The sequence below is a fragment of the Engraulis encrasicolus genome, chromosome 24, assembly GCF_034702125.1.
Source record: "Engraulis encrasicolus isolate BLACKSEA-1 chromosome 24, IST_EnEncr_1.0, whole genome shotgun sequence".
NCBI classification, from domain to species: domain Eukaryota; kingdom Metazoa; phylum Chordata; class Actinopteri; order Clupeiformes; family Engraulidae; genus Engraulis; species Engraulis encrasicolus.
Genome location: NC_085880.1, coordinates 31,467,695 through 31,488,827, shown reverse-complemented (window position 1 = coordinate 31,488,827; position 21,133 = coordinate 31,467,695). Strand labels below are relative to the sequence as shown.

The 21,133-nt window shown below is 41.4% G+C and overlaps 2 protein-coding genes across 4 annotated transcripts in view; both read left to right on the top strand.

Moving 5' to 3' along the window:
* The window catches only part of acss1 (acyl-CoA synthetase short chain family member 1), a 30,930-nt gene extending 23,070 nt beyond the window's left edge, over nucleotides 1–7,860 (top strand). For both annotated transcript variants that reach the window (XM_063191434.1, XM_063191435.1), the window contains 5 exons: nucleotides 861–987; nucleotides 2,740–2,867; nucleotides 3,851–3,914; nucleotides 5,346–5,467; nucleotides 5,906–7,860. In XM_063191434.1, coding sequence (XP_063047504.1) covers nucleotides 861–987; nucleotides 2,740–2,867; nucleotides 3,851–3,914; nucleotides 5,346–5,467; nucleotides 5,906–6,085 — 621 coding nt within the window. In that variant the 3' untranslated portion in view covers nucleotides 6,086–7,860. The remainder of the gene's footprint in view (nucleotides 1–860; nucleotides 988–2,739; nucleotides 2,868–3,850; nucleotides 3,915–5,345; nucleotides 5,468–5,905) is intronic.
* A 453-nt stretch (nucleotides 7,861–8,313) lies between these two features.
* Nucleotides 8,314–20,603, top strand: LOC134441226 (zinc finger protein 184-like). Of its 2 annotated transcripts, XM_063191433.1 has the most exons (3): nucleotides 8,315–9,016; nucleotides 10,004–10,191; nucleotides 19,004–20,603. In XM_063191433.1, exon 3 carries the CDS (start codon nucleotides 19,401–19,403, stop codon nucleotides 20,499–20,501), a length of 1,101 nt encoding a protein of 366 aa, XP_063047503.1. In that variant the 5' UTR covers nucleotides 8,315–9,016; nucleotides 10,004–10,191; nucleotides 19,004–19,400; the 3' UTR covers nucleotides 20,502–20,603. The 2 variants fall into 2 exon arrangements, with proteins under 2 accessions (XP_063047502.1, XP_063047503.1); XM_063191432.1 differs by lacking the exon at nucleotides 19,004–20,603 and having other exon boundaries at nucleotides 8,314–9,016; nucleotides 10,004–12,595.
* The last annotated feature ends 530 nt before the right edge of the window (nucleotides 20,604–21,133 follow it).

The window sequence follows — 21,133 nt, the reverse complement described above, 5'->3', positions numbered from 1 at the left end:
TTATACACCCCTATCTGTTGTGTGTATCTGTGTTATCATTTGGATTGTGCCTTGTACTTTGAACCCGCGTTTGACAACAGCCATAAAGCTGTAACTGTATGGGTGAGGCCCATGGCTGGTCACCTTTAAGGGCAGCGCCGGCTATAAAACTGCCCATAAGTCATGTCAACCACCCCCTTTAGAGTCTTAGCTGCTTGTGGCCATTCTTTTTCACTGCTGCTGGCCGGATTTGTCTGCTAGTGCCAGTCAGTTAATCTGTGCTGCGGCCCTCTCTCTCTCTGCTGTGGCTATTCACTTAATTGACTTGACCTGTCATGACATCTGCTCTATGCCCCTACTACCCCCCCCAATCCCTCTTCAGGCTCTCAGGGTACCCCCCCCCCCCCTCTCACCCTGCCTTCGCTTTCCACAGCCCCCTTTCTTTCACTTTGCAATTAAAACGGGCCTGTCTGCTTTCTTCCCGATTACCAGATTTTGTCGGCTTTGCGAGCGTTGTGGTCACTGTACCCATTTCACTCTTTGACCCTGGCAGGCTGTTGCTAACTCTCCGCTGTTGTCCGCACCAGCGCCTTGCCTCGGCTTTCTCTCTACCTCTCTGTCTGCCTGTTGACTTTGGCTTTTTGTTTTTAATTGCTGTTCTTGTTTGGCGGACATTGTACAGTACATAAATACCCAAAAGCTATAGTCTTACTTGTTCAACAACTTAATTAGTAATTATATAATCTTAAAAAATATAATGTTTATATTTAAAGTAAAATAAGTTATATATTTAATTAAATTATTTTTTTATTATATAATTTTTGTTATTGCCTCCTCCATACATCTGAAATTAAATGTGTTTTTATTTCATTTCCTCATAGGGAGAGAAAATCATAGGAGATGACGTAACCGGAGCACTTTGTCTTAGCCAGCCCTGGCCTGGGATGGCCAGAACTATATTCGGAGATCATGACAGATTTGTGGATGCGTACTTCAAACCCTATCCCGGTGAGTGGTCTGCAACTTTGAATTGTATCGTAGAAATGCAGCGTCTACTGATGCAACTACTTCCACTATTACTATTTCTGCTTTGGAAAGTATTGACACACATGAATAATGGCTTTGTGCAGTGATATCCATATATAGGCTATTACTATGCAGTTTGTGAGAGCAGCGTCTTGTTCAGGTTACCGGTATTACTTCATATGGAGTTTATGTGTGTGAATAAGGATAGATTTCTGCTTAGGCCTACCGGGCCCAGGCCCAGGGGCCCAAGAACCAAGGGGGCCTTGAATTTTCACGCTCCATTCTCACATTACGATAAAATCAAAACTTATTACAACTGTATTTTCCACTTTTTCTCTGTGGGCAAACCTCCAAAATCCAAACAACATAGGGTCTCAAACATCTGAACTGAAATCGCAAATCTTTTTGTAAACTAGTAACACCCTTGGAGGGGGTCATTACTTGTTGTCTGGCACAGGGGCCCATGGAGTCATACGTTGATTTATGTGCTCTGGGGATTCTTACTTAGAGTTGGTGTGTGATGTCTTGTGTAGGTTACTACTTAATATGTAGTTTGTGTGTGTGATGCCTTATGTAGGTTATTATGGAGTCTCTGTGTGTGATGTGTTGTGTAGGCTATTACTTCATATAGAGTTTGTATGTGCGATGTGTTGTGTAGGTTATTACTTCATGTAGAGTTTTTATATGTGATGTGTTGTGTAGGCTATTACTTCATATAGAGTTTGTGTGTGTGCTGTGTTGTATAGGCTATTACTTCATATGTAGTCTGGTGTGTGTGATCTGTTGTGTAGGTTATTACTTCATATGTAGTCTGGTGTGTGTGATGTGTGTTGTGTAGGGTATTACTTCATATGTAGTCTGGTGTGTGTGATGTGTTGTGTAGGTTATTACTTCATATGTAGTCTGGTGTGTGTGATGTGTTGTGTAGGTTATTACTTCATATGTAGTCTGGTGTGTGTGATGTGTTGTGTAGGTTATTACTTCATATGTAGTCTGGTGTGTGTGATGTGTTGTGTAGGTTATTACTTCATATGTAGTCTGGTGTGTGTGATGTGTTGTGTAGGTTATTACTTCATATGTAGTCTGGTGTGTGTGATGTGTGTTGTGTAGGTTATTACTTCATATGTAGTCTGGTGTGTGTGATGTGTTGTGTAGGTTATTACTTCATATGTAGTCTGGTGTGTGTGATGTGTTGTGTAGGTTATTACTTCATATGTAGTCTGGTGTGTGTGATGTGTTGTGTAGGTTATTACTTCATATGTAGTCTGGTGTGTGTGATGTGTGTTGTGTAGGTTATTACTTCATATGTAGTCTGGTGTGTGTGATGTGTTGTGTAGGTCATTACTTCATATAGAGTTTGTGTGTGTGATGTGTTGTGTAGGTTATTACTTCATATGTAGTCTGGTGTGTGTGATCTGTTGTGTAGGTTATTACTTCATATAGAGTTTGTATGTGCAATGTGTTGTATAGGCTATTACTTCATATGTAGTCTGGTGTGTGTGATCTGTTGTGTAGGTTATTACTTCATATAGAGTTTGTATGTGCAATGTGTTGTATAGGTTATTACTTCATATGTAGTCTGGTGTGTTGTGTAGGTTATTACTTCATATGTAGTCTGGTGTGTGTGATGTGTTGTGTAGGTTATTACTTCATATGTAGTCTGGTGTGTGTGATGTGTTGTGTAGGTTATTACTTATTACATATGTAGTCTGGTGTGTGTGATGTGTTGTGTAGGTTATTACTTCACGGGAGACGGCGCGTACCGCTCAGCTGATGGCTACTACCAGATCACCGGCCGCATGGATGACGTCATCAACATCAGTGGCCATCGCCTGGGCACCGCCGAGATAGAGGACGCCCTGGTGAGTAGGGACATGCACTGGAGTTGGCTATTGTATGAACACACACACACACACACACACACACACACACACACACACACACACACACACACACACACACACACACACACACACACACACACACACACACACACACACACACACACACACACACACACACACACACACACACACACACACACTATAAGGCACACCTGCGCGTGTACAATTTGTGCACAAGCACGTTGCCATGCAAAGTTTATGTCAATTTTTTCACGCGGGAAAACACCTCACACAAGGTATGCGGATGCGTGCGTTATTGCGTTGCGGATGCGTGCAATGTTGACAAAACCATGAGGGGTGATCTTCTGAATTTGTTGATTTGAGATGTTGAGTTTGCGGTGGAGTCAAACAATGGAGGAAAACATTAGCCTGATAAACCAGACTAAATGTGGATGTCTAATTTAGTCTGGCCTCGATGCATAATAAATTCCGAAGATTGTTGATGAGAACAACCTTCCCTCAAAACCCTGCCCGCTTTGATTCAAAACACATCTTTGCGTTGTAATTGGTTTGCCAGATTCATGGCATTCTGGCTTCATTGAATCATTATGCGAGGCCAGACCCACCCGTAGACAAAACATTTTGCCGTTCAGCGGGTGGCGCTGGTTCACCAGGCTAGGAAAACATGAATGAGAGCCTTGTTGGCCATCTGCCCCCTAGATGATACCTCCAGTATCATGCAGAGGGCTCCGGTTGTCCTGAAGCAAGTATGTGCACTCGATCGCATGCACAATTTAAGGCACACAGCAAGCATACTGTATTCCTGAACCAGTAAAAATCAAATATGTACACACACACCCACACCCACACCCACACCCACGCACACACACACACACACACACACACACACACACACACACACACACACACACACACACACACACACACACACACACACACACACTGTGTTAAGACACACATGTCTTTTATTTTCACAATAGGATGAACATCCTGAAGTGCCTGAAACAGCAGTCATTGGCACTCCGCATGATATCAAGGGAGAAGGTAAGGGCTCAGAGCACACTCACAGTATTGTATAATGGGACATTCACGTCCCATGTTGAAGTTGAATGGATACTGGACCCATATGATAGCAAATGCAGGCGAAATTTGGACAACATACGTACTTTGCACAGGATGATAATGAAGGGCTTCAGACAGACATCAGACTCAGAAGCAGTAATCAGAAATGTTAATGTATACCGTACATCCCTATCTAGATCTCTATCTACATCTACAGTATTCTGTATGTTGGATCATGTGTTTTAAACATCTACCTAGATGTTTATGTTTATGTGTATTCAAAGGTGTCATGTCATTTCTTAGATGTTTATGATGACCACATATAAGTGCCACTATATGTGACAGTATAACAAATGACCTGAATGTGAGGTAGCCGTCTCGTTAGATATTTCTATTCTGCTGAGTTTGTTGGCCTTGTGATGCCGTCCATGCGTTTAACTCCACCCGTCACTGAGCTATTCTCATGGAGATGATCTTCCTCTGACCTTAACAAAGGGTCTTATCGCCGGCCCATAGCACCTCAGCTATGCTCTATCAGTTATGGGCCTTCCTCCTGGTGAATGATTGAACACTGCATACAATATACTACTCCAACGCCATGCACTGCCTTTTTCGGTGCGGCTCAAAGACGGGGTCAGCTGAAGAGATAATGGATCACACTCAGGTTATAACTTTTTCTTTATATGTAGTTTTATTTTTTTCCATAATAAACAAGAAAATATAAAAAAGGTATAAAACTTGGGTATGATTCATTGTCTTTGAATGATTGACCAGTGCTACTATTTGTGTCTGCCAAAATGCACCGAATTCCCTCTGATCAATTATTGACCCACTTATGATATTTCAAGGACAATGACAATGTTGTATCCCTAAGCATACCAGGAAATGGAATGATACTGTTTTCTGGCTGACCAGAACGGTACCCATGCCCATTCCTGCACCAGTTACATCCGGAACTGAAGTGCTTACCTGGGAACCACCGGCACGTTCATACCGGGTTCTGAACTTTTCCGTACATGACGATTTGTTACCCTGATGATGTCCGCGTTGCCAGGAATTGGTTCTCTGTCGGCCCGAACACAACTTGAAAGAATTAACCTGCCAAATCCTTAGACCATTTTCCTGTTGGAGATATTCTTTTGCCTTATAGCACCATCTGGTGGCATTATGAATGTATAGCAGTTACACCCAACAACCCTTTCTTGCTGACCTAATTCCATCAAGACTATGACAAATTAAAACCAATCATACTAAGTGACCAAAGTGTATTAAAAATCTATCATACATTTGTAAAACAATACATTTCTTCATGTATATGTATTTTGCATATTGTATGTTGGTATGTATGTAGCTTATCTGTACTCTTCTTGTTTAAAGATTTGATTATTCTTGCTTTTTCCCCCTTTTCCCCAGTGCCTTTTGCTTTTGTTGTCCTGAAAGAGAGTGATGGTGTGGACCATTCGTCTGTTGTGAAAGATCTGAAAGACCTGGTGGCCACCAAAATTGCCAAATATGCCATTCCTGAACACTTCCTGGTAAGAGCAGATGCTGCAACACAAAGCATATCTAAACCTAACCTATGTAGCCATGTGCAGCATAGATAGAGTATGTGTTGTCCTTTCAGAGAATTGTTCTGTGCCATTTTCAGTACGTCTCAAACAGTTACAAAAGCAAAAAGACACAATAGACAAACACAACCCTGTATGCTTCACCCAGACTGAATTGTCCGTAATCTGCCGCCACCCCCCGCTGACAGTGCGTCTCTTGTATCCTGCAAAGTCTGTGTTGCATGACTGAAAAGAGTCCCTAACACATTGTCACAAATAGTATGTGCCTCCTTTATATGGGAGGAATGAAATTACAGAGTCTTCTTTCATCTGTCGTCTCAATACAAAGGCAATGAGATTCACCCTTATTCTTCTGTTTGAGCAATGTCATAACTGTACATACGTATCTGCTGTATTTATCAACAGATAGTGAAGAGACTACCAAAGACACGCTCAGGGAAGATCATGAGGAGGATTCTTCGCAAGGTTGCCATGGAGGAGACCGAGAACCTGGGAGACGTCTCCACTCTGGATGACCCCTCCGTTGTCAAGGAGATTATAGAAGCTCACATGCAGTACAAGAGCCAGCTAGGCCAGAGGAAATGAAGGGAAGGCAAACAAAATGAATGAATGAATGAATGAATGAATGAATGAATGAATGAATGAATGAATGAATGAACGAATGAATGACATAAGCAGAGTGAGCAGGGGGCAAGGGAGCAGTCGGTCTGGGCCCTAGGCTACACAGGGGCCCACTTTCCCTTTGGCCAAATCTACGTGCCCAAATCATCTACAACAGTGATTTTCAATCTCTGGGCTGGGCCTACTGTTGGGCCATGAAGGTATTCCAAGTGGGCCTAGAAATCATTTTCAAAAAATCAAAATCATATTTTTGTGTGTGTTGCTGTTGATTTATTTGAGTTTTATTGTTTATTGGGTCAGAGGTGGGCCCCGGACATTTGTGAAAATTTCAAGTGGGCCCAAAGTTGGAAAAGATTGGGAACCCCTGATCTAGAAACTTGATACACGGCTCTCCACAGGTCCACCCCCCATAGTGAACCATGAGCTCCTCTCCTGATGAATGAATGAATGAATGAATGAATGAATGAATGAATTGAGCTTATTGCGCACAACATTAGCTATGTGTTACCGAGAGTGTCCTTAAGAAATATTTTGCATTTTTACTAATGGAGCACATTTACCCAAAATGAAGTGTCTTCAGCATTAGAGTAGTTTGTCAAAGCAGTCATTGGACGTTCATGGAGAGGGGGTTAGAAGATTTAGTAGCATGTGGCATGCGGAAGAGGCATGCCAAAGGAAGGATAATGACCAAGTGCCATCCAGTGTTGCCAGATTTTGCGGTTACCCGCCCAATTGGGCTGCTTGGGATGGCCGTCTGCGGGTAGAAATGGGAGAAAATGGCCATTTAGCGTTTTTTTCTGCAGTTTTGTGCCCATAGAAATCAATGCAATTTGTTGAAATTGGGCGTAATTTAGCGCGTTCTGGCATTTTTTTTTAGAACCTTTTGGGCGGGATTTGATCAGACACATCTGGCAACACTGGTGTCATCACGTGCCTTTAGTTTTGGTGATGCTAGGCTACTAGGCTACTACGGGCATGTTTGTATGCTGTGCCTACAGCAAAACTCATTCCTAACCTTAACCTGTCAATGAATAATGTGTTTTCAACCAACCTAAAACATAGCATGCCACTTGAATCATCACACTGAATCATCTAACCCTTACTGTGTTCATGGGCATCTGATGAAGGGTGTGGTCAACAGCCCTGCAGCCACGCCTCCAGTGTCCCAGAAATATAGGCCTCGTTTGAGATGTCGCATACGCATATCTGCGCAGCACGAAAATCCAAACGAGAATGCACTGTAATTTTGTTGTGTGCATGCATGGCATGCGTGCTGTGCAGATTGCCTCAACCTGCGTCATCGAGAACCCATAGATGTTGTTTCCCCCCATTCAACATACTGATTGCGAATGAGAAAATGATCTATGAACTGTGCTTTTGTGAAGTTTTGAGAAAAAAACTTCTAATATCAATGATGTCTTGCCTCGCATCACAAGGCAACAAGTAAAATGATATGTTTGATAATGAGTTGAACCCCACATGTATGAAGTGCCTTTTGGATGGAATGTCCTGGAGGAATGTGAATCTTTATACATAGGCCAAGGACTTCAAACATTTCCGGCCACTCCTTAGCCTGTGTTGACAGAAAGGTGACAAAATGTATGACTAATGTAATACTGTACTGTGCTAACACATTTTGAAGTCATCTACCACTCTATCACTTTGTTTCTTTCAGAGAGTTATCCTGAACAAAAATATCTGCAATTGTCCATTTTAAATGTGTAGTAGCTAAATCTTCGAACCAGTGTTAATTTCGTCAACCATGACTATGACTAAAATATTTCGTCAAAGCCCTTTTTTGATTTTCGTCATTTAGACTAAGACTAAGACTAAATTGCGAAGGCAATGACTAAAATATGACTAAAACTAAAATTGATTATCGTCATTGTGACTAAGACTAAGACTAAATAAAAAAAACGGACTAAATTAACACTGGTGTTAAATACAATAGAGAAAAAGAGAAGCAGTGAAGAAGTTTCATTCTGCACAGTGTGATACATGTTAAAAAGAGTAGCAGTGCGCGGAGAAAGTTTATTCTGTACAGTCAATGATATATGTTCAAAAGAGAAGCAGTGTGTGGAGAAGTTCTATTATGTAGAGTGTTGACTAAAATGACTAAAAATTGACTAAGACTAAAATTGATTTTCGTCATTTAGACAAAGACTAAGACTAAATTGGGATGGCAATGACTAAAATATGACTAAGACTAAAATTGATTTTCGTCATTGTGACTAAGACTACGACTAAATCAAAAAAAGCTGACAAAATTAACACTGCTTCCAACACAGCATTAATATTACCAATTATCTGTTTCTTTGTCATATGAACACATTCCGACTTATGTCTCAGAGAACGTATGATTGTGGCTCTGCAGTGTATAGCCTTACTTGAGGTTTTGTAGGCTAATGTGGGTCAGACATGTGTTAAAACTCTATGGATGTAGCATAATTACCATGCATATCAATGTAGTGATTTAGGCTATCTGAAACTCTAACCCTGCACTTTCTGTTCATGACAGTCTAACAAAACATTTTCACCGATTTTTTTTCTTTCAGTTTTTGCACACTATTTCCCAACTGTCAGATTACATATGTTTTGTTGGCTATTAAAAATAAATTCTTTGAACTCATTTGGTATGCATGCCTCTTTGACCCATCTCCTTTTTTGTGAAAGAATTATGCAATACATCTCCCTGTATATAGGTGGCAGTATGCTAGTAGTAGTCTAGTAAGTTTTAAATGGAAGAAACTCACGAGGAAATTATTATCTGAAAGTTCACAGCATCGCTGATGTAGCATGCAATTAAACAAACAAATTGACACTAAAACAACATCCAGACGTCAGAGACTTTATTTCCAAGAGCTAGAGCAACTTTGAACAAGCACTCTCGTTAAGGTGAGTTGAGAAAAGGATGTGAACGTTTAATCGCGTAATGTTCTTGGTGTCACATGAAAAGTTTTAGCAGGTTCAAGTTCAGGAGTTTTGGTCAGAGAATTGTAATGTTGCAGTAGCCTATGTGTTTAAATTACTCCAAATGGCTGATGGTATTATTAAACTCTGACACGTAATCATAGGACACGTTATGCTCAGTGAAGCCAGATCACACAACACTGGTTATTATCGAGGTTACGAAAATCAACCAGTGGTTAACATACGACTCTGAAAGACATGACACAAGCCTTTACGTACGGTTGGTTTTCCAACACATGTATCGCACAAACTTCTTTATGCGCATCGCATTTAAGCGAATCATCTCGTTGATGGAAAAAGGCATTCGTTTGGCCCCCAAACCAGCTGACCACACCCGACTTCATTTTTGTTTCAGTGAATTCAATCAACATACTGATCCTAATACCACACATCCCTGAAGGCAGGTTGATGAGCTGAATATAACACCTGTGTGGAGAGCACATGACAGGGCGGTATTCCAACTAGCTGGTTCAGTTTTGAGCCAGGTTAAGTTGTGGTAGTGGTAAATCATCCGATAAACCTGGAGTCGTTATTTTCTTATCCTCTTAGTGCAGAGACTCCGTTATAACCTTATAGTCACCAAAATGTAATAGGGTAAGTGTGTGGAGTGTTGATGATGAGAGTAGATGATGGGATCATCTGAAGTTAGAGAATGCTACCATGCGCCTGCAGGAACTATTAATGGGTTTACCGCTTCATGTAGGTAAATTTAGATTAGATTATCATTGAACAATGTTCTTGGAATACCCCCCAGGACTGTTCACTGTCAGTCATTTAGGATTTTACACCTCAGCCTCAAACAAGTGCAGTGGTAGTAGCAAAGACCACATGTCGTCAAATTTGCATACTCTCTGGCATTAGGATAATGTATAGATTTGAGCAAAAGAGTCTAACTAATTGTTTCCTTTACAGTGACTCCGAAGGTGTTTAGTGAGCTAAGTCATCACACAGAAGGCCGAAACGCAGACAACCACCAATGGATCATCATCTGATGCCAGTTGGCATGCAGATCACCAGCTGAGCTATATGATCAGTCTGACAGACAGACAATGGAGAGTGCTGAGGAAATGCAGTGGGAACCCCAAGCATCACTACATAAGGTAAAGCTTGAGGAAGAGTGGCCTGCCACCGCTAGCACAGATTCAGAGACTGGGTTACCCATGCCCATGCCCATGTCCATAAAATCGGAGCCTGTTATAAGTTCGGTGTATAGTCTGGCCAGCGCTGAAGATAAAGTTGAGGTTTTAAATGTTAAAACGGAAATTAAGTCAGAGATGACCTTAGAAGAGTATGTGCCTTCAGACCATGCAGGGTGGCTGGTGGATCCACTAGCCAGCCATGATATACCTAAAGAGGAGATCCGTGTAGTCACCATCGGTGGCAGTGAGGTTCTACCTAAAGAGGAGACTGATGATGACAGTGTTGATGACAGTGATGATGATGAGAGGAATGTAGAGGCAGGTTTTAATGCTTGCCATGAGGACGGTCTTCAGGAAACACGGGGAGATGAGTCTGAAGATGAAAGCTCTTGTGGGAAGAGCACCGGGCATGTCAAGGGATGTTACCCTTGTACCACCTGTGGCAAAACGTTCACATTCAAGACTAACCTGACCAAGCATGAAATCCTGCACACGGGAGAGAGGCCATACGTGTGCCGTTTGTGCGGAAAAAGCTACTCTCGCTCAGACCACCTGAAAAAACACCTCAGGATCCACAACACCAGTGGTGCAACGGGCGAGGGTGAGGACAAGAAAAAAGGAGGCGAGTGCCCCAAATGTGGAAAGAAACTGAGTAACATTGACTCGTTGCGGATACACATGGAGAGGCACAAAGAGGAGAGACCTTTCTCCTGCGACCAGTGCCATAAGACCTTCAAACTGCGACAAGACCTCCTCGTGCACCTAAAGAGCCACGCGGACGTGAAGCCGCATGTGTGCGACGTGTGCCAGCAGCGCTTCAGCAGGCGGCAAATCCTGGAGAAACACCTGCTCAAGCACACGGGACAGACACCCTACAACTGCCCGCACTGCCCGAAGATATTCAGGTCGAAATGGGGACTGACTTGTCACTTGAAGAATTGCACAGAGGCACAACCATATGCGCGCGTACGAAAAGGGCGGAAATCTTACAGCTGCCCACACTGCCAAAAGGAATACAAGTCGAAAGGGGGATTTACGTATCACACGAAGCAACGCCTTTGCATAGACCCACCCTAGATTGAGTTGACTCAATGGATATATATTTTTAAACTTTTTTTTAAATTTTTCATTATGTAGTTGTACAGTGCATCATTATTCTCATGAAACAATACAACTGGGGGAAAAAAACATCAAAGATCACTTGTCAGGCACAAACGGGCAGTCCATGACTTGAACACTCATAGTTGTCCTCAGAGTTGCACGTCTCCTACATTGATTAACATCATAGATCGGTGGTTCTTAACCTTTTTTTCTTAACGCACCCCCTTACCTGTGCCCAAGACAAGCCATGCACCCCCAATCCAAACTTATACACGTGCATACGCACTAAATATGATTTAAGTGATTCATTACAATCATTCTTGCTTGAGACATTAATCAATACTTCAATACCTTTACATGGGGACCAAACGATGCTTTAATTTGGTTTTGATTTGGCCTAATTATAATGTTTGCTAGCAGAATTTTGGTCACAACCTCAACACAAACAAAATTTTGCGCACCCCCTGAAGTCTCTGCCGCACCCCCAGGGGGTGCCTGCACCCCAGGTTAAGAACTACTGATATAGATTGACCTATAGATATGTAGATGTCTCCAGGTTTTAACAAATGGTAGTATTTCACACAAAGTCAAATTAAAACAAAGAAGATATCAAAAGGAGGGTCAAAGTTGTTTATCTATATGTCCTCAAACACACCATGATTCCGGCAATCCATATCTTTAGTCTGCATTTTAACATAGAGTATACTCTATATTTATATAGGTTGTATGCTTTCATTGTGTCAACGTGCATTTTAATATTGTCCCTTGAAGACATGTTAGAAAATCTGCAGAAATGTGAGGGGTGTATACTAATTTAATAAAATGAGCCACTTTGAATTCATGGGGAGAAGATAAAGCTGGTTATTAATTTGTGAGAAGGAAACATTGATGGATGATTGTGCGTCTTGCTTGGTCAACACTGCGTTTTGACTATAGTAGTACTCCGGCGGCCTCTGCTGGGATTGAAAAGGAATGACATGCCCACTGTCAATGTCTACTTCCAAATTGAGGTTATTTCAATGGGAATGGAATTTTGAATAATATAAGGCCTACCTTAATATGTAGCCCAACTGATCCATAATGATGTACATATGTTTGCAACTGCATTCATATTACTGCTATTGATAGACTGTTTTAAAGCTGGGTGCAATTCACCTATTTTTTGTTAATTTACAAATGTGCAAATTAGCAATAAATAGTCTACCCATCCCTTTGTGATTCATCCACACATAGGCAGAGACCATCAGGAAAAACAGACTCTCTCTCTCACTATCACACACACACACACACACACACACACACACACACACACACACACACACACACACACACACACACACGTGTGGTGTTCTAAAATACACTGCCCGGTCAAAAAAACAAAACAAAAACATGCCACTAACAACATGGTCACACCCTGTGTTGTTGAAACACCTTTATCTTTATGGCATGCTTTTCTTGTGACATTGTGCTCGATTAGTGTCTGCAAGATTGATTTCCATCTGGTGTTCCGTTCAGTTTTCAACAAAGTTTTGCATTGATGAGAGTAGTCTGACCATAGCCTCCTTCAGCACGTGCCAATGATTCTCAATTGGGTTAAGGATTGGACTGTGGTGGGCAGTGTGTATGCTACTGTGACGTGTAGGCTATGGAAACCCACACTGTTTAACACTCGATTGCTACTTCATTCAGTCACGGCGAACACATTAGCAACCAAGATTCTATAGTAGACCCCACATAGGAAAACTGATGTGCAATAAAAAAGGAATACATTTAATGCTTGCAAATTGATTTGTGTGCATTATGAAGACTTTTTTGCATTGTGCGTGTTTATATTTCTCCTGTCTAAATGGCTTCTCACCATGTGTGCCCAGATAGAGATGATGTGTGGTGCTAAAGCACCTGCCCCTTTGCCCTACTGGACAAAAACATGCCCTTTTCAAAAGTTTTTTTTTGTCACAATATACTGTGGTCCACATGTTGACACAATAATTTACAAATGTTCATGATGAAATGCATGTCACAATTATGCACCGATATAATGCATAGCCTAGTAAGGCAGTTGAAAGTTCCGCATGCCCCTAACACCCCTGCTTCAGCACTTGCCCCACAAAATGTCTGTGCACGCCACTGCTTCTTACAGAGGCTTGGAGCTTCCTATGGCTTTATCGAAATAGTGACATAATAGCCAGGCCTGTTTTGGTTTTAAAATAAATAAATAATTGGCCTATTTTTAAAAAAAAGTTCTATATTCTATATCAGCACAAAAAACACCATTCCTTGACAACTCATTCCTTGGGCAAGGACTGTAAAAATTGGCGGTAGGAAAGCCATGGTGAGTTTTAAAGTCTGTGGTGATTGATGTTTGCACATGACGTAACAGAGCGGGCAACATGTCACAGTGGAACTAGGGTTGCACGCTCAGAACTACGTCTGAGGTGATTTCTAAAATCACCCCTGTTAGAACTGTTCATCTTCAAAGATGGGTGGGGTAAATGCAAATAAAAAGTGAAGCCACGCCTCGGTAGAATGAAAACTGTGTGTGAAAATATCACGCTCCCTGATGAATCCCCAATGGGAATTGCAGTGTTGGAATTGCCTGTGTCATCAGCAAAGAAAACCCCACTGATGGAATAATCCTGGCCATTCACTATATTCAGGTAGTCAACTGACCTCATTTGACCACATACTGTTGGTGAACCTAGAGCCCCCAAATGTTGAAGTGATTGCCAGTGCCAATGATTTCACCCTTTTCAAACAGGCTAACGTCTTTTCAACAATCTTTTCCATAAGGATGTCTCTCTTGACAATGAGAAGCAACTTATAGCAGCGGGGTGGGTCAAGGAGCATGTGACATCGTTTTCATTCAGCGATAGGCCATCACAGAGTCCAGACCATAACCTCATTGAGAATCTGTGGGATGTGCTGACGGGCCTTGTGCAGCATTCCGATACGTCATCATTAATATGTGATCTTGGTGAAAAATGAGAGCAACACTGGGTGGAAATAAATCTTGGGACGGGACCGCAAACGTGTGCTATAGGCATTCCAACAACATAGAGTGTGCAAATTTTATTAGTGAGTGCACTTTTCTTTTGGCTAGTCAGTGTATCTCATCCTCACAGTCAACCAACTAGCAATATAACCTTGTAACACTTTTCAAAAGAAGTTTCTCTTGTTATCGGTTATGAGTGTATTCATCTCCAGTTTACTTTTTTTCCCCCATTTTTTCTTTAATATAGGATTTATATTACTTATCATCAATGCTGCTAACGGTCCTAATAACCAGGACCTGGGCCCACTAGGCTGTTCATTAATCCACCCATGCATGCTGAATACCATAACACTGTAACAAGCATGGAGCCACACAATGCTAAGGAATGTGCTGCTACAAATACTCTCATATTAACCGATTATTTTTTGTTCACATGTTTTTAATTGTAAGTAAGCTCATTGTTTAAAATTCTCGTCCTCTGACTGGAATAAAACAATAAAATATAGCAATACATTACACCAGTCATTGTCTTCCTTTGTGTGAACTAAACAAACATCCCAGGCAGTTGAGTTGTGGAAGATGAAGACTTTAAATTGATAATCTCATGTTTTGTTTTTTTGATGGCAAATGATGTAATCAAAAAACGACAATGAGATTTTAATGACTCATAGGCCTACATATCAATATCAAGATAGGCTCATACATTTTGTTTGCATTATGCAAAGTTTATGTTATTTATGCAGTTATTACTTTTATAGTCAGACTAATCGTGTTCTCAGAGAGGTTTATCCTAAGTGTTGCCTGGCCCCCATTTCAACATCGTTTACAAAACTGATTGACAGAGACCAGTGTGTGGGTGGGGCACTTTTATATAGCACTTACTGGGTGTGAAGACTCTTTACGGGTGCAGGACAAGCGGAAAGGCAGGGACATATGGCCCTGAGGACCCTAACCAGATGACCCGATGGCTAGTTCATAGAATACAGCATAGGAACGGGACCGACACACATGCTCCTAATTTCGTACCTGATATCTCCTATAGAAAACAGTAGGTCTTAACGAGCATTTAGGCAAACGGAGAATAATGAAATGTGCGCTCGACGACGACACTGATCAGAAAAGAGGAAGGCGCTGTTTGGTGAGTTTAGGAAACGAATGCCCCCATCTAACGAATGTCCCCATCTGACCGCATGCGTCAAACCTGATCTGTGTCTTTCTATAGCTCTGGGCCAAACTAATAGTAAGTTCCCGGCCTAGTATGATTGGTTATAGCCGTCAAGTAGGCTTAAATTCCTGACACATGTCTCGTGTAGGAATGTACAGTGAGTGTGTATGCATAGTCATCATCACACGGTGATAAACTTTGCGGAAACTAGAAAAAGACTGTCGAGCATAATTTGGAGACAACCGCCAATGCGCAATCATGGGCGTTCCTGCGCAAAATGGGGACCATGGTCGTAGGATCTACTGTGTGGCGTTTAGCGCACCTCTTAAGTGCACTTGTTTCAGTTAACAAAAGAAAGATTACCTATTATATTATTGAGTGTCTTAACAGCAAAAAAGTAGGCTATTGTATGACGAACGAAAAATGATGTTTTTCTTTTTATTTCCCGTTCGATTTTTTTAGACTGTCAGAAAAAACAATCTCCTCTTCCACTCTTGGTGTTCTGTATAGTGGGGTCGTATTAGGCACAGTCATTTCAAATTGATGTTAAAGTTTGGTTTTCACTTCCAAGTTGAAGTTTAGGGTCTATAGAACAATTTGAGTTCGAGTGTCAAACACACAGATAACAAAATGGCCTGCGGGGGGCGCTCTAAAATATATAAACTGCTATAACTTTTGATTAGTTAAACCAAATGTAACATATGAGGTATGTATGGATTCAGCATGACGAGGAGAAACCGGTGGGCTAAATAGTTGGTTACCAGATTAAAGACACACTATGTAATAAACACACTTTTAGCCAATGGACAGCTAAATCCGGGCTTTTTTAAGATAAAGGGTGGAAATGCCCTCCAAGTTGCAATGAAACATAATTTATTGTTACAATTTATTGTAAATAAAGCCTGGGTTATCACTTAACTTGATTTGTTCAGAATATCCCTGAAGCACACAGATACTTAGGATACATATACACAAATATAGCTGCATAAAGCCTATGTGATATTTAGGACCCAACTTGCAACTTTGAGTTTATGAATTTAGGATCATGAGCATCAACTTTTTTTCAATCAAGCCATCATTTTATTCACAACTTAAACACTTTATATCTGGAAGAAAGTAAATCAATAATAATAATAATAATAATAGTAATAATGATGATGATGATGATGATGATAAATACTATGGGGAACATATTTTTTTCTTGCATTCAAAAAGTAAACAGAAGACCATAGGGCTAACATTCATTCCAATACTCCACTCTACAATAACTATGACAGAGTACAGATGCAAAAACAGTCAGTGGTCAGTCTTAGAAATTGTATGTGCACTTGCACAGACGTGTGCACTTTAACTCTGACTTCATGCACTTGCACCGAGATCTGGCAGGTCTATTTGTACAAGTACTAGTACAGCTGCACTTCACCTCTAGTTGGAAAACATCTTTGGCAAATGCATTGCTTTGGTAGTGTAGTCCAAATCTGGGAACTGTTCATTTGTTACCAGATTGGCAGGCATTTCTGGCAAATGCAGATAATAAGAACGGTTTTCATTCCTGTCAACTACGCTGGTAACAAATGGACAGTTCACAGAGCAGATGATTGTGTCTACCATGTATGAAATAGTCCTATAGTATTATTTAGTATGCTTGCCAAAGGCCTCTGCTTGCCCCCAGCAAGCATAATTGTTCTCCAACTGTTTATTTAGTATGCTTGCGGGAAAGCATATTAATTGTTCATCAACAGTTTATTATTATTCTACATTTTTCCATTCACCTCGGCATATGGAAATCGGCATGCATTAGTACGGCAGCTTTGAATCGTTGCAGCGTTCGAGATAGAGACACGGTTCGAGTGCCAAAACGAACGGCTCGAAAAGGTCTCAGGGTGGAGTATTTTTCGCTGGCCTACCCCCTTTCATTTGTTCACCAGACTTGTTTTTCCTCAGTTTTCTCTCTGTTTTCCCCCTCATTGAAATGAATGGTAGAATGGTCAAGATGATAATGTCACAAACTGTGGCAGTTAGAGTTAGAGTCCTGTGAGAGACCTGTCCTGGGGTTTTTGTATCAACTACCTGTAGGTAAATGCATTGTCAGAGAGGTATTGGCTCTGAGTACAAACTGTGTGAAGATCATAAGCCAACTCTTAAAAATGTTTCAAAGAGAGCAGTTTTAAAATCCATGATGTGACCCCATTCACTTACAAAAAAATGTGTGAACAGCTCAGCGCATAGGCCTGAATATGTACCATTTGACCAAGAAAAGTGATCTCAGCTTTGACATGAAGAGCAGGTTTGTGCTATTTGTGTGTCAATATCATCTGACAACTTGCAAAACACACACACACACACACACACACACACACACACACACACACACACACACACACACACACACACACACACACACACACACCTCTATCTCTTTCCCTCATGTTTCTGTGTGTGTATACAACAGCTCTGTGTGTGTGTGTGTGTGCATTATCCGCAAGCATACTAATAGCATTGTTTCTCCCGAAATGCAGTCTTATTATTATCATCGAAAAAAGTTGGTACTCGTGATCCTAAATTCATAAACTCAAAGTTTCAAGTTGGGTCCTAAATATCACATAGGCTTTATGCAGCCATATTTGCGTATATGTATCCTAGGTATCTTTGTGCTTCAGGGATATTCTGAACAAATCAAGTTGAATGATATACCAGGCTTAATTTACAATAACTTGTAACAATAAATGATGTTTCATTGCAACTTGGAGGGCATTTCCACCCTTTATCTTAAAAAACCCTGAATTTTGCTGTCCATGGGCTAAAAGTGTGTTTATGACATAGTGTGTCTTTAATCTGGTAACCAAATACTTCGCTCACCAGCTCCTCCTCTTAATGCTGAATCCATGCATACCTCATATGTTAAATTTGGTTAAACCAATAAAAAGTTATAGCAGTTTATATATTTTAGAGCGCCCTCCGCAGGCCATTTTGTTATCTGTGTGTTTGACACTCGAACCCAAATTGTTCTATAGACCCTAAACTTCAACTTGGGAGTGAAAACCAAACTTTAACACAAATTTGAAATGACTGAGAAAAAATGCACATGCCTACGACTCCACTAGTAGGCCTATTGCTTCATAACATGGATAAACTGTCTTGTAATTTGTTTATTAGTTTATGTTTTTTATGTTAAGGGACAGGCACTGACATTGCTTCTTTTTTTGGTGCATGACTATGAGAATATTATTAATATATTATTCATTATCAAAACAGTTTTGTTAGTATGGCAATAGTATGAATTGAAGGAAACTTTGAATGCATGCCCCATACTGTCACATGAACAGGATACCTCAACCCAAAACTGTAATAATACTGTAATACTAATTATAGCCTAATAATAATTATAATGATACTTCATTGAATTACTACAAAACTATGCCTCAGAAATGTCAGACATGCTATTACGTATTAAAATCGCCAAGCAAATGACCTGTCTAATCAATCACTGTTATCTTTTTTTGCAAACTCTCCAGGCTTTCTGCAGGCTGTAGAGGACATCAATCAGAAGGCCAAACCAAGGACACACACCAAGTAGGCCTAGACATTTGCTGGAGCATGCTCGCTACTTATGAGGAAGAACAGCCACATTTCCAGCTAAACGTGTGAGATGGAGACTGAGATGCGACTGGATCACATGACATATCAAAGAACAAGAAACTTTATGTAGGGCCTAAAGTGCTCATCCTAACAAAAATAAAGATAACTGGGTGATTATTCCGTAAGAAACAATAGAAAATAAAAGAGCCAACAGCACTCCTGGTTGTTGATTGTAGGCCTATTGCCCTTTAGACAATTCTGCCTTAACCTTCTTCAGTGTCAGGTGTCAGAAATTGATATTAAAATAATTAGAATAGAAAAGAGTGGGACAGCATGGGCAGCACAGATGGAGAGACCTTGTTCTCCATGGCCGTGGCTATCAAAACAGAGTCAGACACGAGGTTTTACTTTTCCGATCAGAAACCACATCCAACATGGACTGGATGTAGTCTGGGCAGTGCTGCAAATGATTTTGAGCTTTTGGACATTAAAACTGAGGTCAAATCAGAGCTCATCATAGATGAGGTGCCTTCGGAACTTTCTGGATGGTTTATGGATCCCATGAATGACCATGACATAGCTGAAGAAGATGCCAGTGCAGTCAGTATCGATGGCAGTCATGTGAAAAGAGATCCAGAGGCCACTGTGAACGCCTTTCCTGAGGGCAATCTGCAGGAAACACAGGGAGCTCAGCTTGACACTGAAGTGTTGATACTAACTGAACCTAAGTCTTCATATCAAAATGGACGTGTTTGCCACGCCTTGACCTACAAGTCCACAACAAAACCTACAGAGGGAGAAGCCAGTGAACCAGAGACAAGTCCTGAAAGCTCCAGTGAGAGTCCCAGCTCAAGTGGAAAAAGGAAAAAGACGGGCAGAGGGAGGAACAAAACGTACCCCTGCCCTACTTGTGGAAGAGTCTTCAGTGTCAGGTTTAACATGCTGAAGCACGCAGCGCTGCACACGGGAGAGAAATCCCACGTCTGCCACCTGTGTGGGAAAGACTTCGCTCGTCCGGACTACCTGAACAGCCATCTGAAGGTCCACAGCGATGAGCATGGACCGCCCTCCGGAATGAGACCCACCAAGGAACGTCCCATGGCCTTTGCGTGCAGCCACTGCGAGAAGACGTTCAACCGCGCCTGTTTCCTCCGAGACCACATGCGTCAACACACCCAGGAGCGGCCCTTCGCCTGCCACCTCTGCGACCGGCGCTTCCTGCTAGCCGTGCACCTGAAGAGGCACCTGGACAGCCACGTGGACAAGAGGCCGTTTGTCTGCTCGCTGTGCGGACACGGCTTCAACCGCAAGAGCACGCTGGAGAAACACACACGCATCCACACGGGGCAGAGGCAGTACAAGTGCTCCCAGTGTGGGAAAGACTTTCCCTACAAATACAGCTTGACTTGTCACATGAAGACCCATGTGGACTGAGGTCACAGATGATTGTTTTACATTGTTTTACATGTATGTGTTGTGGACTATTTAATAAGTGTAATTATGCATATGAAGAGATTTACCTATAATAAATTACTGTTTCTCAGTCATTTTATATGAGTTGTAAGTCATCCTTCAGAGGCCACTGAGAGACCCACTTCTTACATTTATTGTGTGTGTGTGTGTGTGTGTGTGTGTGTGTGTGTGTGTGTGTGTGTGTGTGTGTGTGTGTGTGTGTGTGTGAGAGAGAGAGAGAGTCTCTGTTTTTCCAAGATGGCCTTTGCCTATGTGTGGGTGAATGTAAATGACAAAAAATTTGGTGAACTCCACCCAGCTCTAAATCAGTCTATCAATAGCAGTAAACGGAATATTGTACATCACATATGTACATCATTATGGATCAGTTGGGCTACATATTAAGGTAGGCCTTATATTATTCCAAATTATTCTATTCCCATTGAAATAACCTCAATTTGGAAGTAGACATTGACAGTGAGCATGTCATTCCTTTTCAATCCCAGCAGAGGCCGCCAGAGTACTACTACAGTCAAGACGCACAGTCTTGACCAAGCAAGATGCACAGTCCTCCATCAATGTTTCCATCTCACAAATTAATAACCAGGTTTATC

Excerpts from the sequence above, each read along its gene's own strand:
- LOC134441226 (XM_063191432.1), top strand. The coding sequence starts at position 10,141 with ATGGAGAGTGCTGAGGAAATGCAGTGGGAACCCCAAGCATCACTACAT.